At 54.0% G+C, this 25,164-nt stretch overlaps 3 protein-coding genes across 3 annotated transcripts in view; 2 read left to right on the top strand and 1 right to left on the bottom strand.

Moving 5' to 3' along the window:
* LOC125947902 (hormone receptor 4-like) overlaps window positions 1–23,813 on the top strand; it is a 70,529-nt gene extending 46,716 nt beyond the window's left edge. The window contains exons 4-5 of the mRNA XM_049673428.1: window positions 15,286–16,122; window positions 21,862–23,813. Coding sequence (XP_049529385.1) covers window positions 15,286–16,122; window positions 21,862–23,804 — 2,780 coding nt within the window. The 3' untranslated portion in view covers window positions 23,805–23,813. The remainder of the gene's footprint in view (window positions 1–15,285; window positions 16,123–21,861) is intronic.
* Window positions 1–25,164, bottom strand: part of LOC125947944 (atlastin) — a 145,511-nt gene that overhangs the window by 21,752 nt on the left and 98,595 nt on the right. The gene's annotated exons all lie outside the window — the stretch shown is intronic.
* The window catches only part of LOC125947999 (protein D3-like), a 348,887-nt gene that overhangs the window by 253,171 nt on the left and 70,552 nt on the right, over window positions 1–25,164 (top strand). The window lies entirely within an intron of this gene.

The raw sequence follows: 25,164 nt of genomic DNA, 5'->3' as shown, positions 1-25,164 counted from the left end.
ACCGGAGTGCGTGTGACATGCGAGCGTGCAAACGATTTTTCAACAGCCTAACGGCTGCTGTTGCTGCTGCTGCTGCTGCACCGATCCGGACATTGTTGCAATGCGAAGGCGTCTGTTAGTCTCGGCTCGGCAAAGGAAGGGAGCCGCCTGTTGTGTCTGTTTTGATACGCGAGCGCTCTCGAGCGTGAGATGGACACAACAGCTGAATCTTGATGGATGCGGCTTAAAAAGACTTCACGCAGGCCAACTGCTGGCCAAGAACGCGACTTGGAGTCGAGAACTTTGGAACCAGAAATCCAGTATCCATACTATCACTGAGCTCATCTCAGTGATGGTATCATATGTAGCACAATTGATTAAATATATCACCCCGCACGATCGAGCTACTGACGAACCAAAAACGTAGCAGACGTCATCCCGCCTCCATTCGGCCAGACGGGCCCCCGTCGAAATAGTGCCACCCTCTCTCATTGTAGTACTATTCGCGCAATCAGGCAGCCCCCGGGAGGAGGGAGCCTCCGCCCCATTTCCAGCGTATATTCGTCAGAGCCACGGAAGTGTTTGCAAGAATCCGGAATCGGAATCGGCAACGGCAAACTATAGTTACCCGAGTCGTAATCGACGCAAACGTCACGAGCAATTTGGGGCGCGCGTTCGAAACTCAACATATGGTCGCACGCACGCAGCGTGGCGTGCGGGAGGCCCATCAAAAAAAGGACGACGATGGCCGTACAGTAACGTCACCGATAGCGAATCGAAGCTGATGGCGTGGAAGCTGCAGACTATTTCGGGCGATTCCGTGCAATGTTTGACTTCCCAAATCCTACGTGCCGCCAGTACGCAAGTGTGCACGGAAACCGTTTTCCCCCTGGCACGTCAATTGTCCGGCGACCACGAAGACGTGTAACTGACTCCTACGAGCATACGTTTCGGATACGGATGCGGATATACTCCGATGAATGGGATTTTTTTTTTCTGTTTCGTAGACGAGGATACGAGGATCTTATCCTGTTGCTAGAGACCGGTTTTGGCAATTTAATGTCTCGTGCCACCTCGGGTACGCGACCGCATACGTACATGCCGGGCCTTTTTCGCACGTACGTCACTGGCACGGGCGGGCTGGGTGGTGGTTGCTACGTCGACATATGGACGTCCATATGGGTCTGTTAAGTAGGAAATGACTAATTGTGGAAAATTACTTCTGCCTGCCTGCCGCTGACGTTCTCTGACGTCGAACTCCCTCTGGTGGCCTCTCTAGGGGTTTGGTCCTGCTCTAACTAAATTGTTCCTTAATCTCTCACTCTCTCTCTCTGCCCGTCGCGGTTGGTGCCGTGTATCACGGCTTATCTTGGATCAGTCCACACAACGTCCCGCCGACGACGTTCGTTGGTCAGTGTTCGTTTTTAATTTGGGACTGACCATAGCTGCGCGTCGCCTCGCGTCGATTATTGCAGATCCGTTTTCGGTTACATGACGCTCGGACACAATGTTTATCTTTACCCGAGGCCGAGGCGGGGAGGGGTATCCGGAAAAACGGGGGAAAGGTGGCAGGCTAGTGGTGATTACAACGGAGACCAAAGACAACGACGGCACGGCACGGCCACCATCACAACGGCAGCCGCAACAGCAAACAGTAAACAGTAGTGCGCCCATGGAGCGTCGCTATTTTTAGCGTGGCACGAGTTTGTCCTCACTACGTCGGAAGTCTATTTTTAGCGAGCCCGTCTCGCTCTGGTTCATGGCGCAGTGCAGTGGAAGGGGAAACAGGAAGGAAGCCGCAGCGTCCCAGACAAACGGTGGTGACGGTGGCGCATATTTGCATTAATCATCCGTATCAAGTGTACTGCTATTTGTTGGCGGTTTAGGTTTGCGCCATGTTTGAATTTAGTTTGGACGTGTTTGAATTTGAGTTTTGAACATTTTCTCCACCGCTTACTGTGATTGAGGTGCTCTTCTCTTTTGCATACTTTACTGTACTGACAGCTCAATCAAAGATGGCTACCGAGCATTGTGACACTTTGGGAGCATATCAAGGGCTAACAAACAAACAAACAAGTTACCACAGTAGCATGCGTTTTTTTGGAGAACAGACGAACGAAAATAGCGCAACCGAGCGGCCCCGGGTACAGGTGGTCCCACTGCTTGGTGACAAAATGGTACCATCATCGTGGACTACTGCACTGCTACTGCACATGTGGCACGCTTGCTTTTGCCTGCATGCTAAGGAACAGCGAGTCGCATTAAAACTGGGTGCGCTTACGGAATGGCCACTTTTCGAAATCAAAACACCCAGTTGCCCTCTGGTGGGGGGAGGAGCGAGTATTCTGCTTCTATTTACTTAGCTCTCTGCCACTCGCACTCGATGGCGTTTGACAGGTTAATTTTCCACTTGGCAGCGACGGAGAGCGACGCAAACGAGCTGTCACGAGCTGCGGCAACAACTGGCTACTATGAGGGGTTGATGATGACACTCATCATACTGTCGGCGGTGGCGGCGACATAGAACAGAATTGAGTTGGAAGTGCATCCAGTGCACCAGTGCACTAATTGAGTTGAGAGTAAAGGTTCGCGAAAAGTGAGGCCCGAACCGAAAAAGCAAACGTTATATCATTAAGACAACTTTCGCAGCCGCACGGGGGGAACGCAAAAAAACTATGTTCTATGCGTCACTACCCTGAGAGACCGGGCGCAAGCGTGTACTATACAGCACCGCAATAAACATTCCAGTAGGCCCACATTCCTGTGGGACACTGCTGGCTGTCTTGTAAAAATATCTTTCCATGTACCGTACGCACGCACGCACGCATGCAAGCTGGCGATGATGTCGGCGTGCCGTATGACGTCGACCGAACAGCAGAAACTGTTTACTGTAGACGCCACGCCAAAAGGGGCTTGTCCGGGGACGGCTTCGGAAGATCCCTAATAAGGTTAAACGGCGAACAGTCCCGTTGTTGTTGCGCTGCATGATGACTCCACGACAAACGCCGAAGACGGTGACGCTAACGGTCGCCTACATGACATGCTCTATGGTCAATGTTTACAACTTTTACTACCCTCACCAAACTCCCAACTACTACTACTACGCCCATTAGCTGCAGAGTTTACGGAAGATTCAGGACCCGGGTCCCGGGGTTGTACGTGTCTCGACCTCGCGCCGCATCTCGTCTCTTCTCTTATGTTCGTCAGCTCATGTGTTCGCGTGTTTGTAGCGGGATTCGCTGGAATCTACGCCAAATCTACGTCCTAAGCCTAACGGTGGTGGCGGTGGTGGTCCAAAACATATCCTATAAATAACGTCTGCGCGCATGTGATGTGCGTGTTGGCCGTTTTTTTTTGTGGCCTGTCAAAAGAGGGCCAGTGACGTTCCGGCCGACCGTGAGCTTGAGAGTGTTCAGAAGAGCGGGTTCCGGTTGTCCGGTTTTGGAATTAAGGTTCGTAGCTGCAAGCTCTCAACTGATAACGACGTTTGAAGTGAACATTTTTGGACATCATCGTCCGTAGGAGACTTCCGCTTGATGTCTCTGTTTGAAAAGCAAGCGACCATCATTCCTCCTCCATCGATGCGCATCTGTATTGAAAGTTCGGATCGTCAGCCAATCGGCTAACATAAACTATGATTCACCCGACGGTCGTGATCGCGGACACGGACGCCACGCGCCAAACACGCCACTCCGAACACCAACAAATATGCATGGTGGTGGGGAATAACATATTTATTTACAACCCAAACAAAAAAAAAGACAACGCGACGCAACGGCCAACGGAGGAACACGTTTTTCACCGGACCATCCCATCGAGGAAACCTGAAGCTCGTCCGAATAGCTTTTGTGTACGAGGCGAAACGAAAGAAAACCCGTCGGTTTGGGCCTCTCTTCATCTTCCGCTCGGTCGGAATATGATAAGAGCATCGCTTTGGCACCGTTTTGGCTCTCGAGGGGAAGGTATGCGAGGGTGTCTGGTATCCGTGCAAGCATCTTGCTGATGAAACTTGCTTGCTCCAAAATCCCGGATATCGCGCGGGACACCAATACGCGCACCGGGCGCGTGAGGGTGCTCTACGCAAATGTGTTAAAAGATTTATCAACCGCTCGGCAGTTCGGCGGCCGCAGCTTCGCTGGAAGCCAACCGAAATGAACGAGACGAGAGATAGAAAACGGAGAGGAGAGTGTGAGTGAAAAGGAAGGAGGGAGGGGCAGAAGAGATGGGGCATAAAAGAAGAAGAAAACAAACAACCAATTTTATCACCTCATAATCCTGTCCGCCGTCGCCGCCACTGCTGGTCCGTGGTATACTATGTAGCTCCGATCGGTTGGTTGGTGTGCCTTATGGGTTGGCCACACTCCATACCCAAAGTGGGGAGAGGGAAGAGGGCGGAATCATTAAATCTATTATCGCACAAATATTTTAAAGCACCAACAATTACGGTAATGACATTACGATCCCCAATAAATATTGACATCCCGTATCATATCTTACGCGCGATCCGCCCGCCCAACCGCCTGGCCAGGGTCTCATCCCTCCCTTTTCCTTCGAGGTTGTGCACCGATGTTGCTGTTGGTGATGATGATGCTGATGCGCTTCGATCGCACGGACGACGGTCCGCGGACTATCGCGATGCACTATCCTCCGTTCGATGCAATTTATACGTTATACGGAGACGGCAGCAGAGAGCGAGGCTGAGGAAGAAGGGAGGAGAGGCGCGCGCGCGCGGCCATTAAACATTATCCACCCTCGCGGCATCGCGGTTCGCGCGGTGCTGCGTTGCTGCGTTGTTTTGTGTCTGTCGATGGAAAAGGAGGGACGTTGCCAGCATCGATCAGCTATCGATAGGGGTCGACCGGTCGACGCGCACTACAAGATAACAAAATGTATGTGTGTGTGTGTGTCCGTGTGTGTGTGTGTGCAGGGAGGAAACGTATGCGTACCAGGAAAAGAGGCGTCAAGATTGTCGGCCGTTTGGAATTGAAATGTCTCCAGAGGGCTGTTTATGTTTTGCAAGCGAAGCATTATGATGTCGGTTGGCGGGAGTTCAACTGCACTACGGGGCCACTCCAGCACAGTGTTACGAACCATATGCTTCGGGTACACTACACTACCACACCCGTGGTCCCCACCCCGTCCCGATCCTGCCTTCGATCACATTCCAGGTCCAGATCCAGTCTGATCCGCTGCGAGCGATCGTCGCCGTCGTCGTGCCGTGTGCCATGATAAAGTATCAGTAATCGGAGGTGTCCATGGGCCTGAAAAGAAGGGAATAGGGGAAGAGGGAGCTCGATAAAGAAAAGGACGCAAAACCCGGGGCTGAGAGCCCCATAGCGAGATCTGCATAACAACGGACCATTTTTCTCTACCTCGTGGCATAAATCCATACCCCCCCCTCCCACCAAACCACATTTCCCCGCCCCGTTCCTCTCTATCACCGGTCTCACTCACTCGCTCTTCCGTTCCGTCCGATCATCGGTGACGAAACGACGACGACGGTGCGATGGTCGTGAGCCGCAAACTGGCTGGCCCGCACCTTTCGGTGGCTTTTTGACCGGGTCCGAGGGGTTCGATCGCACCGAACCGACCCCGGATCAACAGTTTCCCCCGGGAACCATCGTCTGGGACGGTCCCGGTACCCGGTAGCTCATCGGAACGGCCAGATTTGGCACTTTTTGTTACCATCTGTCCCGTGGTTGCGGTCGGTCGGTCTTGTGCCGTTCTTGCGATCGCATCGTACGTGGCGTGGTGGTGGAGAGGGAAAACGGCAGGGAAGAGGCTGGGGCAAACGATTAAGCGCACGATCGCGAGAGAGAGGACCAGCGCTGGAGGCATTGGAGGGGGGGGGGGCATGCTGTCCCGCTCTTGCCACCAAGGGGGTTTCGTTCCGTTGCTCTCTCTCGCTCTCGAAGCGACACACCAGATCGAGGCACACACACACGCTGGATCGTTCATTCGTGGGGCTCTCGTGTGACACTTGCCGTGCCGTCGTCGGCCGTTGGGGACGCCAGCAACCCGTAGCCCTCGATGGATAGATCTCTTGTTGGATTTTCATGAAAATTTTTACCGAAGTTGTTTCAAAGTTTTTGAAACTCTATGAGTTACAGAAGAGAGAGAAAGCGATATGCAAATTCAATTCGAATCATTTCACTTTCACTATCTCTCTCTCTCGCTCTCTCTCTCTCTCTTGCTCTCATCTTGATCTACATCGGCGATCGCCTACCGGTGGCGGTTGCACCAGGTTGATTGCTCCTCCGTCGGGAATTGGTTTCTGCATCGTTTGCCGAGATGCTGAGATGAGATCGTCTCGTCTGTGTCCGTCGTGCTCTGTCACTTTGGTTTTAACGCAACGCTTTTCCATCACAAAGTAGGGCTAGAGTGCCACATAATACATCCCGCTTTAAAACTCATTTTACTCGATTTCTCTCTCTCTCTTCCCGTTTAATTATAACTAATAAGTATCATCTTCCATCGCATCGATTATCAATTTCGGGCCGTCCCTTTTTTTTTATCTCGTTTTCTTTATGGCGATTCTCTCGGCGCTGATTCTTCCACTTTAAACAAGCTCCCTTCCCCCCTTTTTGCGACACATTCCCGGGTTATTGCACGGGTGCCCAGCTGGCCGGTGGTGGTCGTTCAATTTGCCTTTAAAAAAATTTTAATCATAAATTGAGACGCACGAACGAACGTGTGCGGCATTGCCGTTTGATCAGTACGCTTGTAATAATTGGGGGACCGTTCGAGCGAATGATGGCGCTTCATCCGTTTTTTGTGTCGATGCTTTTCACGGACCCGCGAGGACCGTCGGAAATTTCTTTTAACGCTGGAGCTATTGTTCAATGAGAATCGCAGTCGCCTACGAAGGCAGCAGTTTTGCAAACCATCTTTCTGTCAAACATAAAAGTGGCAACAAAGTAACAACTCATTTGCATCTGTGTCTAATCTGTGTTAATGGATTTAATCACAGCTAACGCCTGTCTCTAAGGTTTCTGAGAATTTTACAACAATCGAACACTATAGTCTCCGAATGGGTAGAAAAGGAAAATTTTCTCGAATCAAAAGGAGGAAAATTCGAGGAAAAATCGAATAAAAAAGAGACCGGGAAAGAAAAGACGACGGAGATCAACAGGCGCGCTGGCAGGCGCATCGCCCATCCCAATATTGCACAGAAATTGCGGAAGAGTTGTTGTTGTTGTTGTTGTTGTTCATGTTCATCGTCGCGGAGCGCGCGCGAAGCCCGGGATTCGTATGTTGCCGTCGGCAGGAGACAACCACGGCGACGGTCGTCGTCGTGCCGTCGCCAGGCGCTTCGCAAGACAACAGCAACAGCAGCAGCAGCATCAAGCGCAAGTGGTGGCGATCCTCAAGTAGAAGGAACAAAACGAAGAAAGAAAACAGCAGAAGAGAGCGCGAGAAAGAAAAAGCGAAAGAAGAGGAAGAGGAAGAAGAAGATGGAGAAGGCGAAGCAAGGAAAATAATAAACAAAACACATCACAAAAAGGAGACGCGTGCCGAGTGTCATTACGGCGTTGACGATGATGACCTCAAAGCGGGCCCGTTCGCGAGCGAGAAAGAGACACCACCCCCACCAGAGGGAGGAGAAGGGGGGTGTAGGGAGGGAGGACATTGCGGAGAGCGGGAAGAAAGGAAGAAGGGAAATGTGCGCTCGTGTGCGTTAGAAGAGTAGAGCGTTGCGCGTGAGGCGCACAAGGAGCAACAGAAGAGGTTCGATTGTGGATGCTGCTGAGGGGATGCTGTGTGGGGTGGAAGGAAGGGTTGTGATCTCGTCACTGGTGTGTGGGAGTCTCCATCGTGTCACCATCGAAGCACAAACGCACACCACGATGATGATCATTGTTGTATATACACAGACGACGACTCTCGCTCTCTTGCTGACGAAACTCTCCACAACTCTCCACACACCTCCCACAAGGGCATGAGGTGAGGGGGGGGGGGGGGTGAGCGTTTTTCCGAGTTTTTTTTCCGAGCAGTGTATCGGTATGCGTGACGCTGGCGTTAAAGGCGTTCCCCTACCAGCCAGCACTCGTGTGTGCGCGCGCGAGGGGGATGGTGTCCTCCACCTCCTCCTCCTCCCCTCTTCCGCTGCCCTTTTCAAGCTTCTCCTTCTCTTCTATGCTTCTCTTCTCCCATTCTCTCGCACCCCCTTCCACACACCCGGTATCCACCCTTATGCGAGTTCATTCATACCGAGCCGACCAATTGCGAGCCGGCGCAGTAGCCAGCTCGTCATCGATTGGTGCACGGCGCTAGCGTCCTACCTCCGTCGCGCACACCAGCACCCCAGCAGCTTTCCTCCCTCTCCCCCTCTCACCCTTCACAAACATTTGCTGCGAGTGTGTGCGTGTTGGCGTTGGGGCGCTTGGATCACTTCATTCATAAAACTAGGCAGTAGCATAGCAGCGCGCTTTAGTCGTTCGCAGCATCGCATCCCAGCAACCCAGGCAACGCAACCGCGCACGAAACGCAACGCAACGCATTCGGCATCGGATTCGCACCACCCGTCGGCGGCACGTTTCACGCTCGCTCTCGCATTCCTGCCCCGTTCGTCGTCGTCGTCGTCGTCGTCGTTCCCGGTTCCAGGTGGATCATTTTCCTGGCTGGTTTTTCCGCGCAACACGTTTTCCCATCATCGCGGGAAAACCGCGACGGCAGACAGTGTGCAATAAGTGTTTCGTGGTGAAAACAAAAACTCCCGAAGGAGAGTGCTGCTGTTTTAGTGTTCCTTGTGCGACAAGTGGTGTGTTGTGTGGGGCAGCCAGTACTACGCCTCGCCCCCATCCCCCCATCTCAGAGTGTCTCGACCCACCTGTGCGAAAAGTGAAGTGAAGTGAGTGAAAAGTGTACGTTCTCTCGGTCAACGGAAGTGGAACTTACCGGAAAGGCAGACAGTGGCAGACCCGCAAAACACGACGCATCGCAACGCAAAGTGCCATCTGAGAGTGATTGTGCTGCTGGAGTGGAAGCGCAGTGTCTGTGTCTGTGTGTGTGCGTATCTTTGAATTTGCCAAATTCCCGTCGGAAGAATCGTGTTTGCCTGATTGCAGGTGTGTTTATACAAGAATCTCAGAAACGAAACAAAAACGAATCCAAAACTACAACAATCGAGAGTGCAACGGAGCCCGAACCTCCCCCCAACAAGTACAACAATCGTCGTTTGCCTGGTTTCTGAAACGATCTAGTGTCCTGTGTTCTGGAAGTGTTGAAACTGAAGTGAAGTGACATCGTTTCTTATCCGTGTACCTGGTGTTGGTTGCATCTTCCCAGCAACAAACTCGAACGTGAACGTGTACGCGCGTGTGTGTGTGTGTGTGTGTTTGAATGGCAACCAGGCGACCGTGTAGCAGTAGGGCAATCCCAAACCGCTGGTCACACCGTCTGTCTGTCTGTTGAAAAAACACGCCATCAAAACGTCCTCTAGTGGAACGCCTTTTTGGGAGGTGACCGTGTAGTGAACTGACACTTCAGAAAGTTCAGTGCGAGAGCGCGCCCCAGTGTGTGTGGCCCGCTCCGTTTGCAGGAGGAACATTCCGTTTCCTTCGTCATCGTTGTTCCCGTCGAACCCCCGTCTCCAGGTACAGTAGTAACAAGTGTGAAGAATGCTGTGCAGGAGGAGGAGGAGGTGTTGTGGAAAACTATCGTTGTTAGATGTCCAGTGCCACTTGCCAGGCCTACTGCATTCGACGGCAAAGTGGGAGGCCGAAAGTCCTTGGGCTATTGGGCGCGATTCGCGAATCGATTTTTCCGGCATTTTCCGGCGGCTCCGGCGGTCCACCATCATCGCGCGCGCACACACCACACCCATTTGTGCCGGGGACAGTCCGAACGAACTGAATGGTGATGCCGATGCGGACGATGAGGATGATGGAGGATGTGCGCTGCGTTGTCCCTGGCAACCCCCGGGGGCCGAAGGACGGCTTTTCGGTTCGCAATTCGGCTCCGTGTGAATGGGGATCGGCCTGGAAAGTTTTATGAATGAAACCGAGGACGAGGTTCAGTCAGGGGGGGGGGGGAGTAGTGGGTGGTTGGTTGCTACAGGGTGGTGGTGACATAATGTTCAAGGACGAACGTTCTGCGCAGTCACGCGATTTTCTCTCACGATTTTTCCCGGGCAGACTTCACCCACTCGCTGGCTGGCTGGCTGGCTGGCTGGCTGGGTGCCTGGGTGGCTGGGTTGCTGGAGTGCGACGAGTGATGGACAAAGAGAGCAGAGCGGAGATGGTGGTATGATCCATCGTCAACCCTGGGGTTTTTTTTTGTTGCTTCAAAATTTTCAATTTCTCTCAAATGTTCGCCACTAGCAAGAGGAGTGCGCACAAGAGAAAGAGAGAAAGAGAGAGAGAGAGAGAGAGAGAGAAAGAGAGAGAGAGAGCGCAAGCAATGAGCTGGCTGGCGCAGGATGGCTGGGCCTCGGACTCGAACGCGAGCTCGGAAAAACGCATGCCTATGATTATCGATTTTCCCGGACCCGGACCCACACCATGAGGAACGCCGGTTTCGCTCCGGTGCGCATTTCCGGGCGCCGACTGCTGCGATTCATTCATAAATTCGAATCCTGAGCGAACGAATGCCCAGGAGCGCTCTCCACTGACGTCATGCCTCCCGGGAGAAAGGGGTAATTGGCCACATTGTGGTGCGATGTGCGGTGCGGTTATCGATTTTCCTGGACTTCTTATCCCCACAGTCCGCGGCGCCTGACAATCCCTTTTCTTATCGCGTGCCGCGACCATGGCCGTGGTACCGGGGCATGTCATGTCGTGACGTTTGCGCTCTAATCGCTTTGCCCATTACTACTCACCCCGCTTGCTGACCGGCACCGGCACTTGACGTCACACATTGAACGATTATTTATTTAGAAAAGTGATTCCCATCGGCCGCCGGATTGCCGGATAAAGGCGGATGGGGTGGAATGAGGGGAGCGGGATGAGGGGAGGGGGAGAGACAATGTCTAAAAATATCATCTTCTTCCCTTTCCAATTCTCTCTCGCTCTCTTTCTCACTCTCGCTCGCTGGTACTCGCGCCGTGAAAATGCAACAGTAGCTACTAGACGCTAGTTTGGCCTTTTGGGCGAGAAGTGAAAATGATCCTCCATAAGCGTGTGTGTCTGCGTGAGTCTTGAAATAGTAGCGACCACTTTGCACACACCAGGAATGCTCTGGCAAACGGCCTCGTGAGGTTCAGGTTTTCCGGCAGGTGTGCTTCTTGTGCGAGATGCGAATGTCATTTTCGCACACCGGATTGCCCTTGGCGTGTTGGCGTCGCCGCCAAAACGGCTACCAGCGACCTGAATACTCGGCGTAACTAACACTTTGTATCATTTGCAAATGACGGACCTGGCGCCAGGATCTCTTGGCAAACAACCCAACAACGATGACTAAGTCTATTGTTGATTCCGAGATGATGTGATGATCATCGGGAACGGTTTTATTTGCGGAATGTAAACAGATTGCCGACTGATAGGGGTGCCCGTGTACCGTTCAAAATTGATGAAAATGACAAACGAATCATTGGACCTACGCTGAGTTGCCCGAAATCAACGGAAGCTGCGTCATGATCGCGATCATCATCTACTCCTTCTGCTCTCTCTCTCTCTCTCTGTACATCTACTTCCCGGCAGATTTCCGTTTTCCCACGCCCAACCATCCGTCCTACCGGCGGATCGCCGTCGTCCGCGTTCTACATGCCCGCGCGCGTGTTCTTCCCCCTCCCCCGTTCAACCCCCGGCGGCTGTTAAATGAAGCCGCCGCCAAACGAATGTGTTAATGAGAATTAACAAACACTAACCGATACGGTCCGAAACACACAGACACACCCATTTCCAACGAATTCGTTGGCGGCGGCGGTGGCGGAACAACAACAAACGCCCTCAGATGACTGGCTGGCGGTGGCGGTACCTTCTGCCCACTGTTTGCGCTTTCAATTTGCATCCAAACCCCACGATTAGTGGGCAGTGGGGTGAGGAAGGAAGGAAGGAAGGAAGGGATTGAGTGTTGTGCGGTTTGATTGTGGCCCCCTGAGGAAGGTTGAACGGTCATCCCTTACCGTGTCTCGCGGTCACATCAACAGGTTGCATGCGATTGCTGCCGCTACCGTCGCACCGCCAGAATCGATCCGGCCACGACGACGACGACGACGACGACAACGTTACGTAATGGGCGTATGTGTGGAGGAGGCTCATCATCGGCTTCATCATCGGTATCGCCATCAACAGCAGCAGCATTGCGCATGGGCGGCGACGATGGCGGTGCGGTTTGTGCGGTTGCTTGGTTACTTGGATACCGAAAAAAATTCGTTCGCTATTTTGTTGAAACATCGTCTCAGCAAGCCGGGGGAAAGAAGGATGCTTTTGACGTTTGTGACAGTTCGCTGGCACGTGCTTTATGGTGGTCGCGTGGTCATATCGAGGTTCCGGGGAGACGCTGTTTTTCCAATAATCTTTGCCCTTTGGACTTCCTAAATCACCTTCCACGAACGCTGTTCGCTCTCGCGAACCTCTTTTCTTTTGGGGGAATTCCTTCTGGAATGTAAATGGCGATAAATACCGACGGCGACGATTTCATTGACCACACGGCGTTCAATGCGTTCGCCTTTCCTTAATTGCTTCGGTAGAATCGTATCGCGCAATCTCGGCAGCAATGGCAGCTCGCACCGCCATTACACCTCGTGGCCGATGGCCGCCAAGGATGACAGTTGAACGATGCCTTTTTATCTGTTCGACGAGCGACAGAATACGAGAGAAGGAGAGAGCACAGACTGGTTGGATCAGATAAAGCTAATCTTTCTCCCCGGAACCCACTGGGCGCGCCCGGAGTCCTGTGGCCAGCGGACCGCAGTGTGGTGTGAAAGGCCGATTGTAATGTTCGCTTCTACACGTCGTCCCATGGTTGGTGGTGGTGGTGACGGCGGAAGAACGAACCGACGACGAGGAGGTAGAGGCAGAATCAATCTGTTTCACTTCAAAATCTTATCTTAATCTTGGGTCGAAAATCTCATCCATAACCTCTGATCCGTGGCCACATCGACGACCATGGCCATGGCGAGTCCACACACACACACACACACAGCACACATTGCTTCGATCCGCCTTTTCTCCATCGGGGTCTCCGGGGGGACGCGCTGTCACCTATTATTAAACAATAAAACCCCCTTCGTATGGAGAGGAAGAGGAAGAAAGGAGGAAGAGCTCAAGAATCTTGGGCTCGCGCGCTCTTGTGTGTATGTGTGTGCCTCGAGCGGCCACACGACATGTTGATGATTTCATTTGGGCTCGGCTGCCTCCCAGGACTTGGACCGCGCGCGCGCGTCCGCGTTGCGGCGAACACTTCCTGCATGCTGAGCGTCTTCTTCTTTAAGCTTCACACCAACGACGACGGCGACGACGACGATGATGATGATGATGACGGTCGCGGTGGTGGTCGCGCGATGGTCCCAGTGGGACTTTGAATTCATAGAGCCCCGAGACAAGTGGCTGTGCTGTGACCGATAAAGGCGCGAAGGTGCTAGCGCAAGCTCGCAGGGAGTGCGCAAGAGAATGTAGAACAGGAACCACTCCCAGCGCGCCGAGAGATCGGCCTTTGGCTTCACGATCATCATCATCATCGTCGTCATCGTCGTCGTCGATGGGGTGTTCTGTTCCTGCTTACGGACAGGTTCTTGAATAAAATCGATAAATTTAATACTTTTTATTTTGACACTTCTATGGCGGGCGACCGTGCGGACACACACACACACACACACACAGACACACACGCGCACGCACGGACAGACCGCCTGATGGCTTATGTTGGTGGCCGCGGATTCCGACTTCTCGCTCGTTTTGCCTTCGGCATGTTTTCATGCTGCGATCTATTCGTTCGCCGTTCACCGAGTGGTTCCGACGCCCGCCGTATCTCGCCACCATTGTCACCTCTCCTCGCACACCGACAACCCCCTGGGCACCTGGCACCAGCGGTTTCTTCTGGAGCGGTGCAGAGCCCCCACCTCGGTGCTCGATGTTTTAGCTGTTTTATTGATTTAAACATTTGGCCCGGCACACAGCGACCAATCGTTTTTTTTTTATTGTTGATCGCTCGTGTTCGCGCACACACACACACACACGGGCAGTCAAGCACTCCAAGCCAGAAATGGGGTCCCCGGTCTGTAGAATACTTTGATACACGTCACGGCGCTCGGGATTGCGGGATTTGACGAGCTTAACGCGTTCGTTCAAGTCGTCTCCACCAGCAACCAGCGCGCAGAATGACATTTCCAATTGTGTATGCTCTCTCTCTCTGTCTCTGCGGGGAATCCGGTTAGATAGGAAACGGTTCGGCGTTATTCCGCTCTCCAGAACCAGAACCAGAGCTCCACGAACGAGTAGCAGCAGCAGAAGCATCATCATTCCGGCTGTTGACAGCCACTAATGGTGATTTAGAAAACATCGAGTGCGCGCGCGTTGATGAGTCGTATTCGGTTGGCACAGATTAGTGGCCACCGCACAGACACAGCCACACACGAACACACACACGAACACTCTTCTCTAATACTGGCCTGAGACAATTTTATGTCACAAAAGACGTTCGCGTCCATTCCATTCTTGTCGAGTGCTGTGCGGGTGTGAGAAACCAGGGAGTGTTCTGGGAGTGAGCTCCGCGCGGATGGTGAGGAGTGAGGTACCCTTTAATGGAGAAAACAAATGTTGGGCCTTATCGGAGGCCACCGGACCACCGGACGAACACACTAGTGCCTGACTGACTGACCTCTCTATCCCGGACCGAGCGGATGGTCGTCCATCCATTTATGGCTCTGCATCTTCTCTGAACCGCCAGGAAGGGAGGGGGGAGGGTGTTCGAGAGTGTTTGGTTTGGTTCATGGCAGACTGCACGGCCGACCGACTACTACAGCGGGTCCCGGGCATTAGTTACGCATCGTGTCACGGTGTCAATTGTTTAATGACATTTAATTAATTAAGGTTTCTGGAACGGTCCGCGGGGGGGAAAAGAGCAGAATGGGGGACTGGGCACTGGTGCCTGGGGCAGGAGTGCTTGTTGGGCAAGAAGATGTATATGTATGGGAGCGCGGGGTCGGGGCGTCATCGAGTTGCGGAATCAATTTACCCGCCAGAAGAAGGGGGAAACACTTACCAGACTGTTTTCATTCGAGATCGATCATAACATGTGTTGAAGAGGGTGGTGATCATGACCCTACCCTGTGTGTGTGTGTGTGTGTGTGTGTGTGCGTGTGCGCGCTTGTGTTTATTTGCAAATTTGTCTTCATTTCGTCTCGTTTCGTTCTCTCTCTCGCAGGTGGCGTTGCCCCTGGACCACCAGCAGCTGCCATGATCATGGAAGGGCTAGAAACGTTGGTTGCGCCATCGCATCACACATTCCTGCTGACCGAGTCAGCGGCCGCCGCGCACTTCAACGTGCTGAGCTTCGACACGTGCGGTCTGTTCAAGACCGGCACCACCACGACCTCGCTCGCGACGCTCAACAACAACAGTACGGCGACGCCGAACAACAACCACCACCATCATCACCTGTACCATCCGTACCATCATCAGACGACCGCAGTCAGCAGTGCTACAGCCCTGCACCATCAGTCCCATCATCATCACCATTCGACTGCTCAGCAGCAACAGCAACAGCAACAGCAGCATCATCATCAGCAGCAGCAGCAGCAACAACACAACGCATCACCGTCGAGCAGTGTCGCTGCCTCATCGGTTGCCGCTAGCTCGACCTCGACCGCCATTACCACGCACACGACCGCCACGACGAGTGTCACGGCCTCGCACAACCCAGGTCAGCAACAGCAACAGCAACAGCAACAGCATCATCAACAGCATCAGCAGCAGCAGCAACATCATAGCCATAACCATCCGCATCATCCCCATCTGAGCCTGCTGAGCACGAGCGGTAGCACCGGCGGTGGCAGTGGCCAATCCGGTGGTCACCACTCGAACGACAGCTCGTCCCAGCTCGTCGTCGGTGGCCATCCCGGGGCCGGCGGTGCCGACGATCACTCACAGTCGCAGCAGAGCGACGCACAAACCGGCGATCTCAACACACCCGTGACCACCTCCGGTGACATACCGTCGTTCTTCGGGCCGTCGACCGTCGTCGAACCGCCACCGATTACCGGTAAGTCCAATGTCCAACTGCACGTGATGCTATCCTCTTGTCTTTTAGTTCTGGTCTTTAGACCGAGATTCCCCCCAGGGGACCCTTGTAGAAGTCCTCCTAATCCCGGCCGAAAGTCAAAACACTACGTCTAACTAACTGAAGCTCGAACAGAACGGAACCAAACCCCTTTTTTCCAGTCCATTACCGACACCGTAGAAAATCGAGGTGTGTGGTCTACATCCCGAGTAACTGCGCCTCTCGCCCTCTCGCGGAGCTCATTAACAGGGCACACAGATTAATCGACGTAGCGGACATCTGCGGGCTAAATGTCTGCGGGCTACTGAAACTGCTGCCCGGTTGGAATTATTAGACCGCCACTATGGGCCACACGGTGGCATCTAATCCGACGATCACGAGCTGCACGAGCTGCACGAGGCTGGCAGGCTGGCTGGAAGGCTGGTTGGTGGTGCCAATCGATAAATAATAATCCCTGGCCGGAAGCGAAGCCCGACCAGTGAACATTGCCGAAGCAACCGAAGCAACGTCGTCGAGTGTGGCAGCATAAATCAGCATTAGGTCTCGGATCATTATGCCGCGGTAACTGCGGGCGAGCGACACCGCGCACGAGGACTGCCGAAAATTCTTGGAACATCTTGGCCCGTCTGCTCGGTTGTCCGGCGCCTCGGGAGGAAATGCACTTCAAATGTTCCATCGTCTTCTTCTGTCTCGGTCTCTCCACTCCACGATGGTGCCACGATGGCGATAAAGCTTTAAATGTTCGAGGAAGATATTGCGAGTCAGTTGGCAGACTTGACTTGACTTGGGTTGGTGCTCGTGCTGCCAATTCGCGCTAGACAATCTAGAAGCCATTGGATATGGTCTCGCCGTTGACAGTTGGCCAAGTGCGATGACAGGACAACAGGACAACCATATGGTATTGGATTCATTGATCCCGCGAACCTTCAGACGACCCAGTAATGGCGGAGTTCATTGACTGCCACACATGCTATCTTTTAGCACATTTTCGTCAATTTTAACGTTGCACTGTGAGCCATTTGTTAATGACGTAACTGTGAGGGATACGTGAAGAAGCAAATGCCCAATTCCATGATGGATTCCAGAGAGCAATTCTCTCGTAGAAGGCCCGAACGAAATACCTGAAAATCACTTCGGAAGCTCGTCCGAGTATTTGTGAGCAGCCGTTCAACGCAGCAGACAGCAACACACAGAGACACTCTCACCTGATATCTAGATCGGTGAAGTGGTGGAGCTTGTTATGCGTCCCGCAGTAACACACACTTTCCTTATTAATGGAAGCACCCAGAACTATCAGTCATCGGCTTCTCAGGTACCAATGGGGGCTCTCTCTTCGTCTCCTACTCCTTCTCCTGCTCCTCCTCGTGCTAGGTTCTAGGCTTCGCTCGTGACAACTCATTACTCATCCACGGCGATCCTCCGGGCTCCAACTCGCTCCGAGAGATTGTCTGCACCGATTCCCCGTCACGACCGGAAAAGACCGATCCGTAAACCGCTCCAGAACGCTACCGAAACCGGTCCCTAGGCCGGGCAGGCAGACAGGCAGGCAGGCAGACAGGCAAGCAGGCAGACAGTGTGCGACAAACTGTCAAATCCGGCCGCACCGACCATCGATCAGCATCAGAACTGTTGGGCTTGGGGTCTGGTGTGTTGTGCTGTCTACCGATTATCACCAGCTCTGTCTCCAGGTTTTTTGAGTTTAGAATTTGGCGTCCCCGACCCGGCACCACCACACCGTTGAGCTCTGATCTGATCGCTTCTCGAGAGCTGAACCTCGCGAACGAAAGCAAGCAAGCAACTCTTTTGGGTGAAGTGATCCAGCGGGGTTCGACCGGAAACTCTTGGTCCGATCCTGTTGGGCAAATCTTGGGGCCCTTCGGGAGATCGTGTACATGGCAACAATGAGTAATCTCCTTGGAGGCCACCACCGGAAAACAAAATCAACAATCATAAAAGGCGAACAAGAAGGGTCTGTCTTGTTGGAGGGTTGAAGCGTATCAACGAGCTCGATCATTCAACATTGGGGCCCCGATGTTGCCTTTAGCAGCATACATCGCAACACCCGGTACCGCCCAGAAGGTCGCAGGAAGTACCGAGGAGCTTGTCGAGTGCCCCGAGAAGCACCGAAAACGTCTCTCCAGCAACGAAGAGCTGGAAGTGGATGGGATGGGCGAGGTGTACCAGCAAAAGATGAATGGCAACAATCGCGACAACAACAACCACAACCACAACAACAAACAAAACAACAACAGCGCAACTACGACACAGTCAGCACAACAGCTCCATAACAAACGAGACTCAAGAGCGCAGGGGAGAAGTTGGAGAACACGTACCCCCCACCTCCACACCACCTCTCGATTGCCGCGCATCTTGAGAGCTGCTTTGGAGAAGGTGGTGGTCCTGGTGGTAAAGGAAGGTGTAGTACCTTGCGTTTGCTTCAAAACCTGTTCACCATCATCATCAGCATCAGCGATCGTCGTTGGGAGCTCCCCAATGATGGTCCTTTTTCCACTTCTCCCGAAAATGAAACCCCGAATCGGATTCGCGAAGCGTTTTCCGCCGGAACCAACGCACCACTCCAGGAGGACTGACTCTTCACATCCTCTATCTGCCCACCCCCCGGTTGACAATCGGTCGATGTTGTTCGCCCAGGGAGGTAGAGGAGGAGGAGAAGGAGGAAGGTAGAACCAATCATGAAGGATGATCGCCATGGTACCCGTGGCCGTCGCCGCCATCGCGAGAAGCGAAAGGAGATTTATGAGCGTTATGAGCGTTATGTCTTGCGCTGTTGCTGCCTTGCGCAACCCTGCCACTTATGTTTCGAGCTGTCCCTGTTGGCAAAGATGGGATCAACCGCACCCTCGCCACCCCAAACCTCCTCACCTCGTCATCAATTGCGGGCAACCAGCTGGATGGCATGGACGACAGCCCATTTGCTGTCCGTGAGTGCTCCAGCTTCAGCTCCAGTCATCAGCAGCGGCAGCGCTTATCATCAGCGGCAGGTCTTGGTCATGTAGCGAGCGCCTAGCGCAGCGTGAATTAGAATGTCCTACTCGCGCACACACACACACGGCACACAGCACACGGCACACGGCACACGACAGTTTGAGCGCGCCAAACAACCACTTAACCGAGTCCGGCCGACCAGCAGCAGCAGCAGCAGCGCGTCACCTCGCGCCACCAATGCCTAGAAGCAACCGACCGGCCCAGGTTAAGAGCCATACCGGCCGTACCGACCGACGGACCGACCAACCCTTTCCGAGATCCAAACCGCCAAGCCGAGGTGAAGGTGAAGAAAACAAAGTAAAACCTTTTCACTATACGACGATCGGAGGGGTGGTGCCTGAAGGGTGAAGGGTGGGTGAATGGATTCCAAGGGGTTGTGAGCAAGCTCCAGGAACAGAACGGGCGCGCGCGCGCGCGCCAACAGACCCGCCGGGGGTTCTCGTTCAGCTCTCGTTCATCAGCATAATTTATGAATTAATTCTCGCGACGTCGCGAGGGTGAGGCACCGGTACCGGCACCACGGGACTGTATCAGTGGTGTGGCATGCTGGCCGAGAGAGAGTGCGAGAGAGAGGCCTCCCCTCGCCAAAAACCCGGCCTGACACCTTCTGAGGCCGCCCCCTTTACGATGACGAAGAAGGCGACTACGCGGTTGTCTCTTTCGTCTTTGCCTTCGTCTTCGTCAGGTCGAGTCCGAGAGGTTCTGGTGTGCTTTCTAATTCTTAATCTACGCTCCGAGGCTCGGACGGACGGACAGATGGTGACGACGAGCAGGGCGGGCCTTTTAATAGGGATAATGCTCCGTGTTGTTCATCGCTCGCATGTCAATCCGGCCGGGGAGCCCTGGTGGGACTGGGACGCTTAAGCCGACTCGCATAACGCATCCGCAGCGTATGCTTCATACCGAGCTGACACTAATTCCCGCTTGTATGTGTCCGACGCTGGGCTTCGGAATCCAAAGGTGATCGACATGCGGCTTGGCACTTGCTCGACCTAATCAGCATTTCCGGTCTGCAGACTCCAAATCATCATCTTGATCAGCAGCAGTAGGAGCAGCACAAGCGGCGGCATGAACAAACCAACGCACGCGCACACACACACATTGAGGTACCTTACTCACTGTTACAACTCTTAAGCCCGTTCCGTCGATCGATCGAAGAAACCCGAATCGAAGGGTTCCGGTCCGGCGTGCCGGTCCGTGCGTGTGAGCAGCAACCAACATCGAGCGACAGCGACGGGAACATAAATTACGCTATCAGCATAAATTAGGCAGCAGCAGCCCTCTTTTCTCGGCCCGGTCGAGGAGTGCTCTCACGTGTGCGTGTGTGTGTGTTGGAGTGGATTTTTTTTGGCGCAACCACCTCCAGGTCCGGATCCGGAGTGGGATAACGACAAAGTCTAACCAACAAAGCCACAGCCACGGAACCCTCCACCACCACCACCACCACCACGAGAAGGGTGCTTCTGCGAAAGTCGCCTGTGATCGCCAAGATTTATGGTCTGTTTATGTGGTGGTGGTGGTCGTCTCTCTTGAGATGAAAGGGAGAGCAGAATCCTCCGTTTATCGCCGGCGCGTCGCCTAAAAAGTGGCCAAATGTGCTTGTGCTGACCAATTTCATCAGCATATAAAACCAGGCGGCCGGAATCGCATCGATCGCACTCTCTCTCTCTCCCTCTCTTAGAACTGCAGTTCTGCAAAAGAGGAACTTGCAAAAAAAAAAAATACTAGAGACCCGCGTGCGATCGTCGCAAACTAATTAGAACCTTCCAGCTTTAATTAGCAATTCCGGATGATTTATAACAATACGGTAGCAACCGACCGACCGAACGACCGGTGCCGGTGCCGAGAGGAGGCTTATACCCCCCACAAAAAACGGCACCTTCCGATCGCGACTGCGGGATTTCGCGAGCCCAAAACAGAAGCTCGATCGATCGTAAAATTATCGCTCCGCTTATCCACCCCGACCAAAAGCCATGACCAAAAAGGCACATGGCACACAAGATTCGCGAAGAAGAGCGAAGAACCATTGGGATAGCAGGTAGCGCCCGGGTTGGGGGCCGTACACCGTAGCCGGTGCGGTTGTCATAACCTTTTGACACGCGAAACTCGACGTCAAACATATTAATGGATTCCGCCTTTTGGCCACTTCTTCTTCTTCTTCTTTGCGCTTGTCTCTTGCTCTCCTCGTTTGTGGTCCCGCGCCGAACGCGAACGCAACACTGTTATTGGCTTTTGGGATTTAGAAGAAGTCGAAGATGAAGAACCGAACTCGCGGATTGCGGGCATAGCCATGATCCGGACACCTTCACGGCATGAGACCACACACACACACACACGATCCTAGGTGTAAAAAACGAATGAGGAGGGCAGCGAGGGAGCGTTTTATCTCAATTCAAGGGTTTTCGGGATCGCGAGAAGTTTTTTAAAAGGTGACAAAGGATACGCTCCTCATTTGCGGCTCCATTCTCGCGCAGGAATTTGCTCCTCTTCCGTGTCTGCAACAGGCACAAGACGTATTCCAAGCTCTTTGTCAAGTCAAGTCCATTTCGCCATCTCGCCGGTCCCCATTCCAAGACGTTTTCCTCTCCTCTTCTTCCAGCGAGTGGATATGTTTTATCATTCCGTGTTCGCTTCGCTTCGCTATACCAACAGATCCATTAATGTTCCGCCTTTTTTTGGCATTTCCCTTCTGCCGTTTTTCTTCTTCTGCCACAGGATCGATCGAGTCGGACGATCTCTCTCTGGAGCCACAGACCGTATCCAGCCCCTGCGTCAGCCTCTGCAGCCCAACGAAGCAGGAGCGCAGCACCCCGCAATCGATCGTCAACGAGGAAGAGGCTAGCAATACCAGCAGTACCAACGCGATGTATCCATCGTCCGGCTCCCAGCAACAGCAGCAGCAGCAACAGCAGCGGCAACAGCAACAACAGCAACAGCAACAGCAGCACCACCAACAGCAGCAGCTTCATGGGCAGATCCGTGTCGCCGGTTTGGCAAGCGTCACGGGTGGCACCAGCAACACCACCAGCGACATGCAGCACGGTGGCGACGGTGGTGTGCAGTCGGTGGCGGCGGATGCGATCGAGAACAAGATCTCCTACCGAGGCATCTTTACGACGAGCGGCGGTGGCGGCGGCGCTAGCCCCGGAATGGTGGGCCTCCAGTCGTCCGGCATCGTCGGCCTACCGCCCTCGGGTCAGATGTCACCATCGAGCGTCGCCGGTCTGGGGCCGGCCAGCTGGGGACTGCCGAGCCCGGACAAGGCCCTCTTCCAGACCCCAATGTTCGGTCTGCTGGGCCCACAGGCAACGAGCAGTGGCGGCAGTACGGCGCCGCAGACGGCGGGCGTATCGTCCAGTTCACCTTCCTTCACCGTCGCCGGCCAGTCGCAGCATCATCCACATGCTGCCGTCGGTCACCACGGTTACGGTGCGACCGACGAGCGTGTCCACGGGCACGGTCACGGTGATGCCCTGCTCGGTCTCAACATGGACTGTGCCAGCATCATCCTGAAGCAACCGCCGAGCTACAACAGCTGCATCAGCTCGCTCGATATGCAAACGCAGGATATGCTGGCGGCGGCGGCGGCGGCGGCCGGTGGGTACGGGCGTGGTAGCGGCGGCGGAGGCAGCGCAGGAGGAAGTACAGGAACCCCGGGAGGCCAAGGCCAAGGGCTGGTCGGTATGGCCACCCAGAAGTACCAGTGGTTGGATTCACCGGTCGATCCGTACGTCGGTAGCCCGCAGCACGGTTCGGTTGTGTTGCCCGGACCCTCCTCGACGCCACTCTCCGTTGGTCCGATCATTCCGAAGCAGGAACCGTACACGACGACGCCCAATCCCTGCACCTCCGATTCCAGCCAGCTCGGCGGCCTAACGCCAGCGCAGGCGGCCCAGCAGGCCCAGTACGCGGTGCAGCTGGCCGAGTACAATCAGGCGACGAGCAAGGGCCACGAGATTCTGTCGCAGGTGTACCAACAGAGCACGATGCCACTGAAGCTGGTGCCGGTGAAACCGCGCAAGTACCCGAACCGACCGAGCAAGACGCCGGTTCATGAGCGGCCGTACGCGTGTCCGGTGGAGAACTGCGACCGGCGGTTCTCGCGATCGGACGAACTGACGCGCCACATCCGGATCCACACCGGCCAGAAACCGTTCCAGTGTCGGATCTGTATGCGCTCGTTTAGCCGTTCCGACCATCTGACGACCCACATTCGGACGCACACCGGTGAGAAGCCGTTTTCGTGTGACATTTGCGGGCGAAAGTTTGCGCGCTCGGACGAGAAGAAGCGTCACGCGAAGGTGCACCTGAAGCAGCGCATCAAGAAGGAGAAGAACAGTGGCGGTAGTAACAGCAGTAGCGGTGGTGGTGGTGGCAACAGTGGAGCGGCAAACAGTAGCACCTCGTCTGCGGCAGCACACCATCAAGCTCACCAACAGCAACAGCAACAGCAGCAACAGCAGCAGCATCCCCATTCGCAACAGCAACACCAGCAACAGCAACATCATCATCAACAGCACCTTCAGCAGCAGCAGCAGCAACACGTTCACCATGCAGGCCACCCGGGTCTGCATCCGCACCATCTGCTGACGCACGACGATCTCGCCGGCATTCCGATCGTATCGTCCTCCTCGAACCCAACGGCCAGCAGCTTGTAGACCGAGCTTTCGTCGACGATCGACATAATGCGATTGAACGACCCCCGGATCGAGCTCGTCCACGACGATCCGTTCATGGGCTACATCCACGACGAAGAGACCACCGTCATCGAGGTGAGCAGCGAGGATGATGGTGATGATGATCAGCAGCAGCAGCGCCGTCGGTCTGTATCCCAGCGAGAAGTGATGGAGGATGAGGACGGCGACAAGGAGGAGGAGGAGGAGATGGAGCTGGATGTGGAGGGTAGTTCAAGCCTTCCTCCGCCGGAACTACCGGAACAGTCCAGTGTGATCAGTACGACGGGCGATGGCGAGGGCGATGGGCAGCAGCAACCGCTCGTCATAGTGCTGCTGATGGAGTAAAGCGTGCTTGCGATCGTATTACGCGTTACACCTAGCAGGCCTCTAGAGGCTCGGTCGGGGGAATCCGGCACCACACCAGCACCAAACCAACCGGCATCACTATTACTCTCTCGCACACTGTCGCACGCGTTGTACGGTGGTGTGTTCGATCAGCTGATTCTGACTGATCAGATCAGATGTGGATTTGGTTGATTTGTCGGTGGATCAGCGCTGTTTCGGTGTAATTATGCATAAGTCGATCGGTCTCTGTGTGATTGGAGGCGTGTGTGCGTGCGTGTGTGTGTGTGGTAGGTGATCGCGTCCGTACTTCCATGGCTGGTCGTTCTACACCCTTCGAGCTCACGATCCCGATCGCGATCAACGCAACTAACGATATGATCCCAGAGAGAGAAAGGGAGGGAAACAAAGAGACAAAAAGGATCACCTCTTTTTGTTCCATTCTCGCGCTCCCTCTCTCTCTCACCCCTTCCTTCCATCCCTCAGCACCCTCTCCCCACGACCCCCTTTGCTCTCATCCTTTATCATACCGCTCTTATACATTAATATCTCTAGAACACACTGTGATCTCATTTTTCGCGTAAGAAGTAGCCCACCTCAGACCTGTGGTGTTGAGGGTACAGTTGCACGATCACGTGAGTGACGTGATCGAGGCGTGACCATCGATTTCCTCGATCGAATTACGCGCCACTTGCGCCGCAAACTTGCTGCGAAACCGAAACATAATCGAGGGAAGACGAAGAAGAAGAAGGGATCACAAGGGATCGCAGGCAGGATCGCGAGCGAGCTCGGGGGAGGGGTAAGGCCGACAAGCAGATGGAGTAGGTAGAGGAGCAGGAAAGGGTGAGATGATAAAATCATTATAGTAACATAGAAGGAAGCCTTCTTCTAAGGGGTGTTAAGCCTCGGCTCTCGAGCACGTCACAAGTCAAGATCGCCAAGATAGTGCCAGGCACTCTTGTGGTGGTCTATGGACTACACCTCGATATCAATGCATCGA

Source organism: Anopheles darlingi, chromosome 2 (assembly GCF_943734745.1).
Source record: "Anopheles darlingi chromosome 2, idAnoDarlMG_H_01, whole genome shotgun sequence".
NCBI classification, from domain to species: domain Eukaryota; kingdom Metazoa; phylum Arthropoda; class Insecta; order Diptera; family Culicidae; genus Anopheles; species Anopheles darlingi.
The sequence above is the reverse complement of the archived record's forward strand: the minus strand, read 5'-3'. Positions and strand labels throughout refer to the sequence as shown.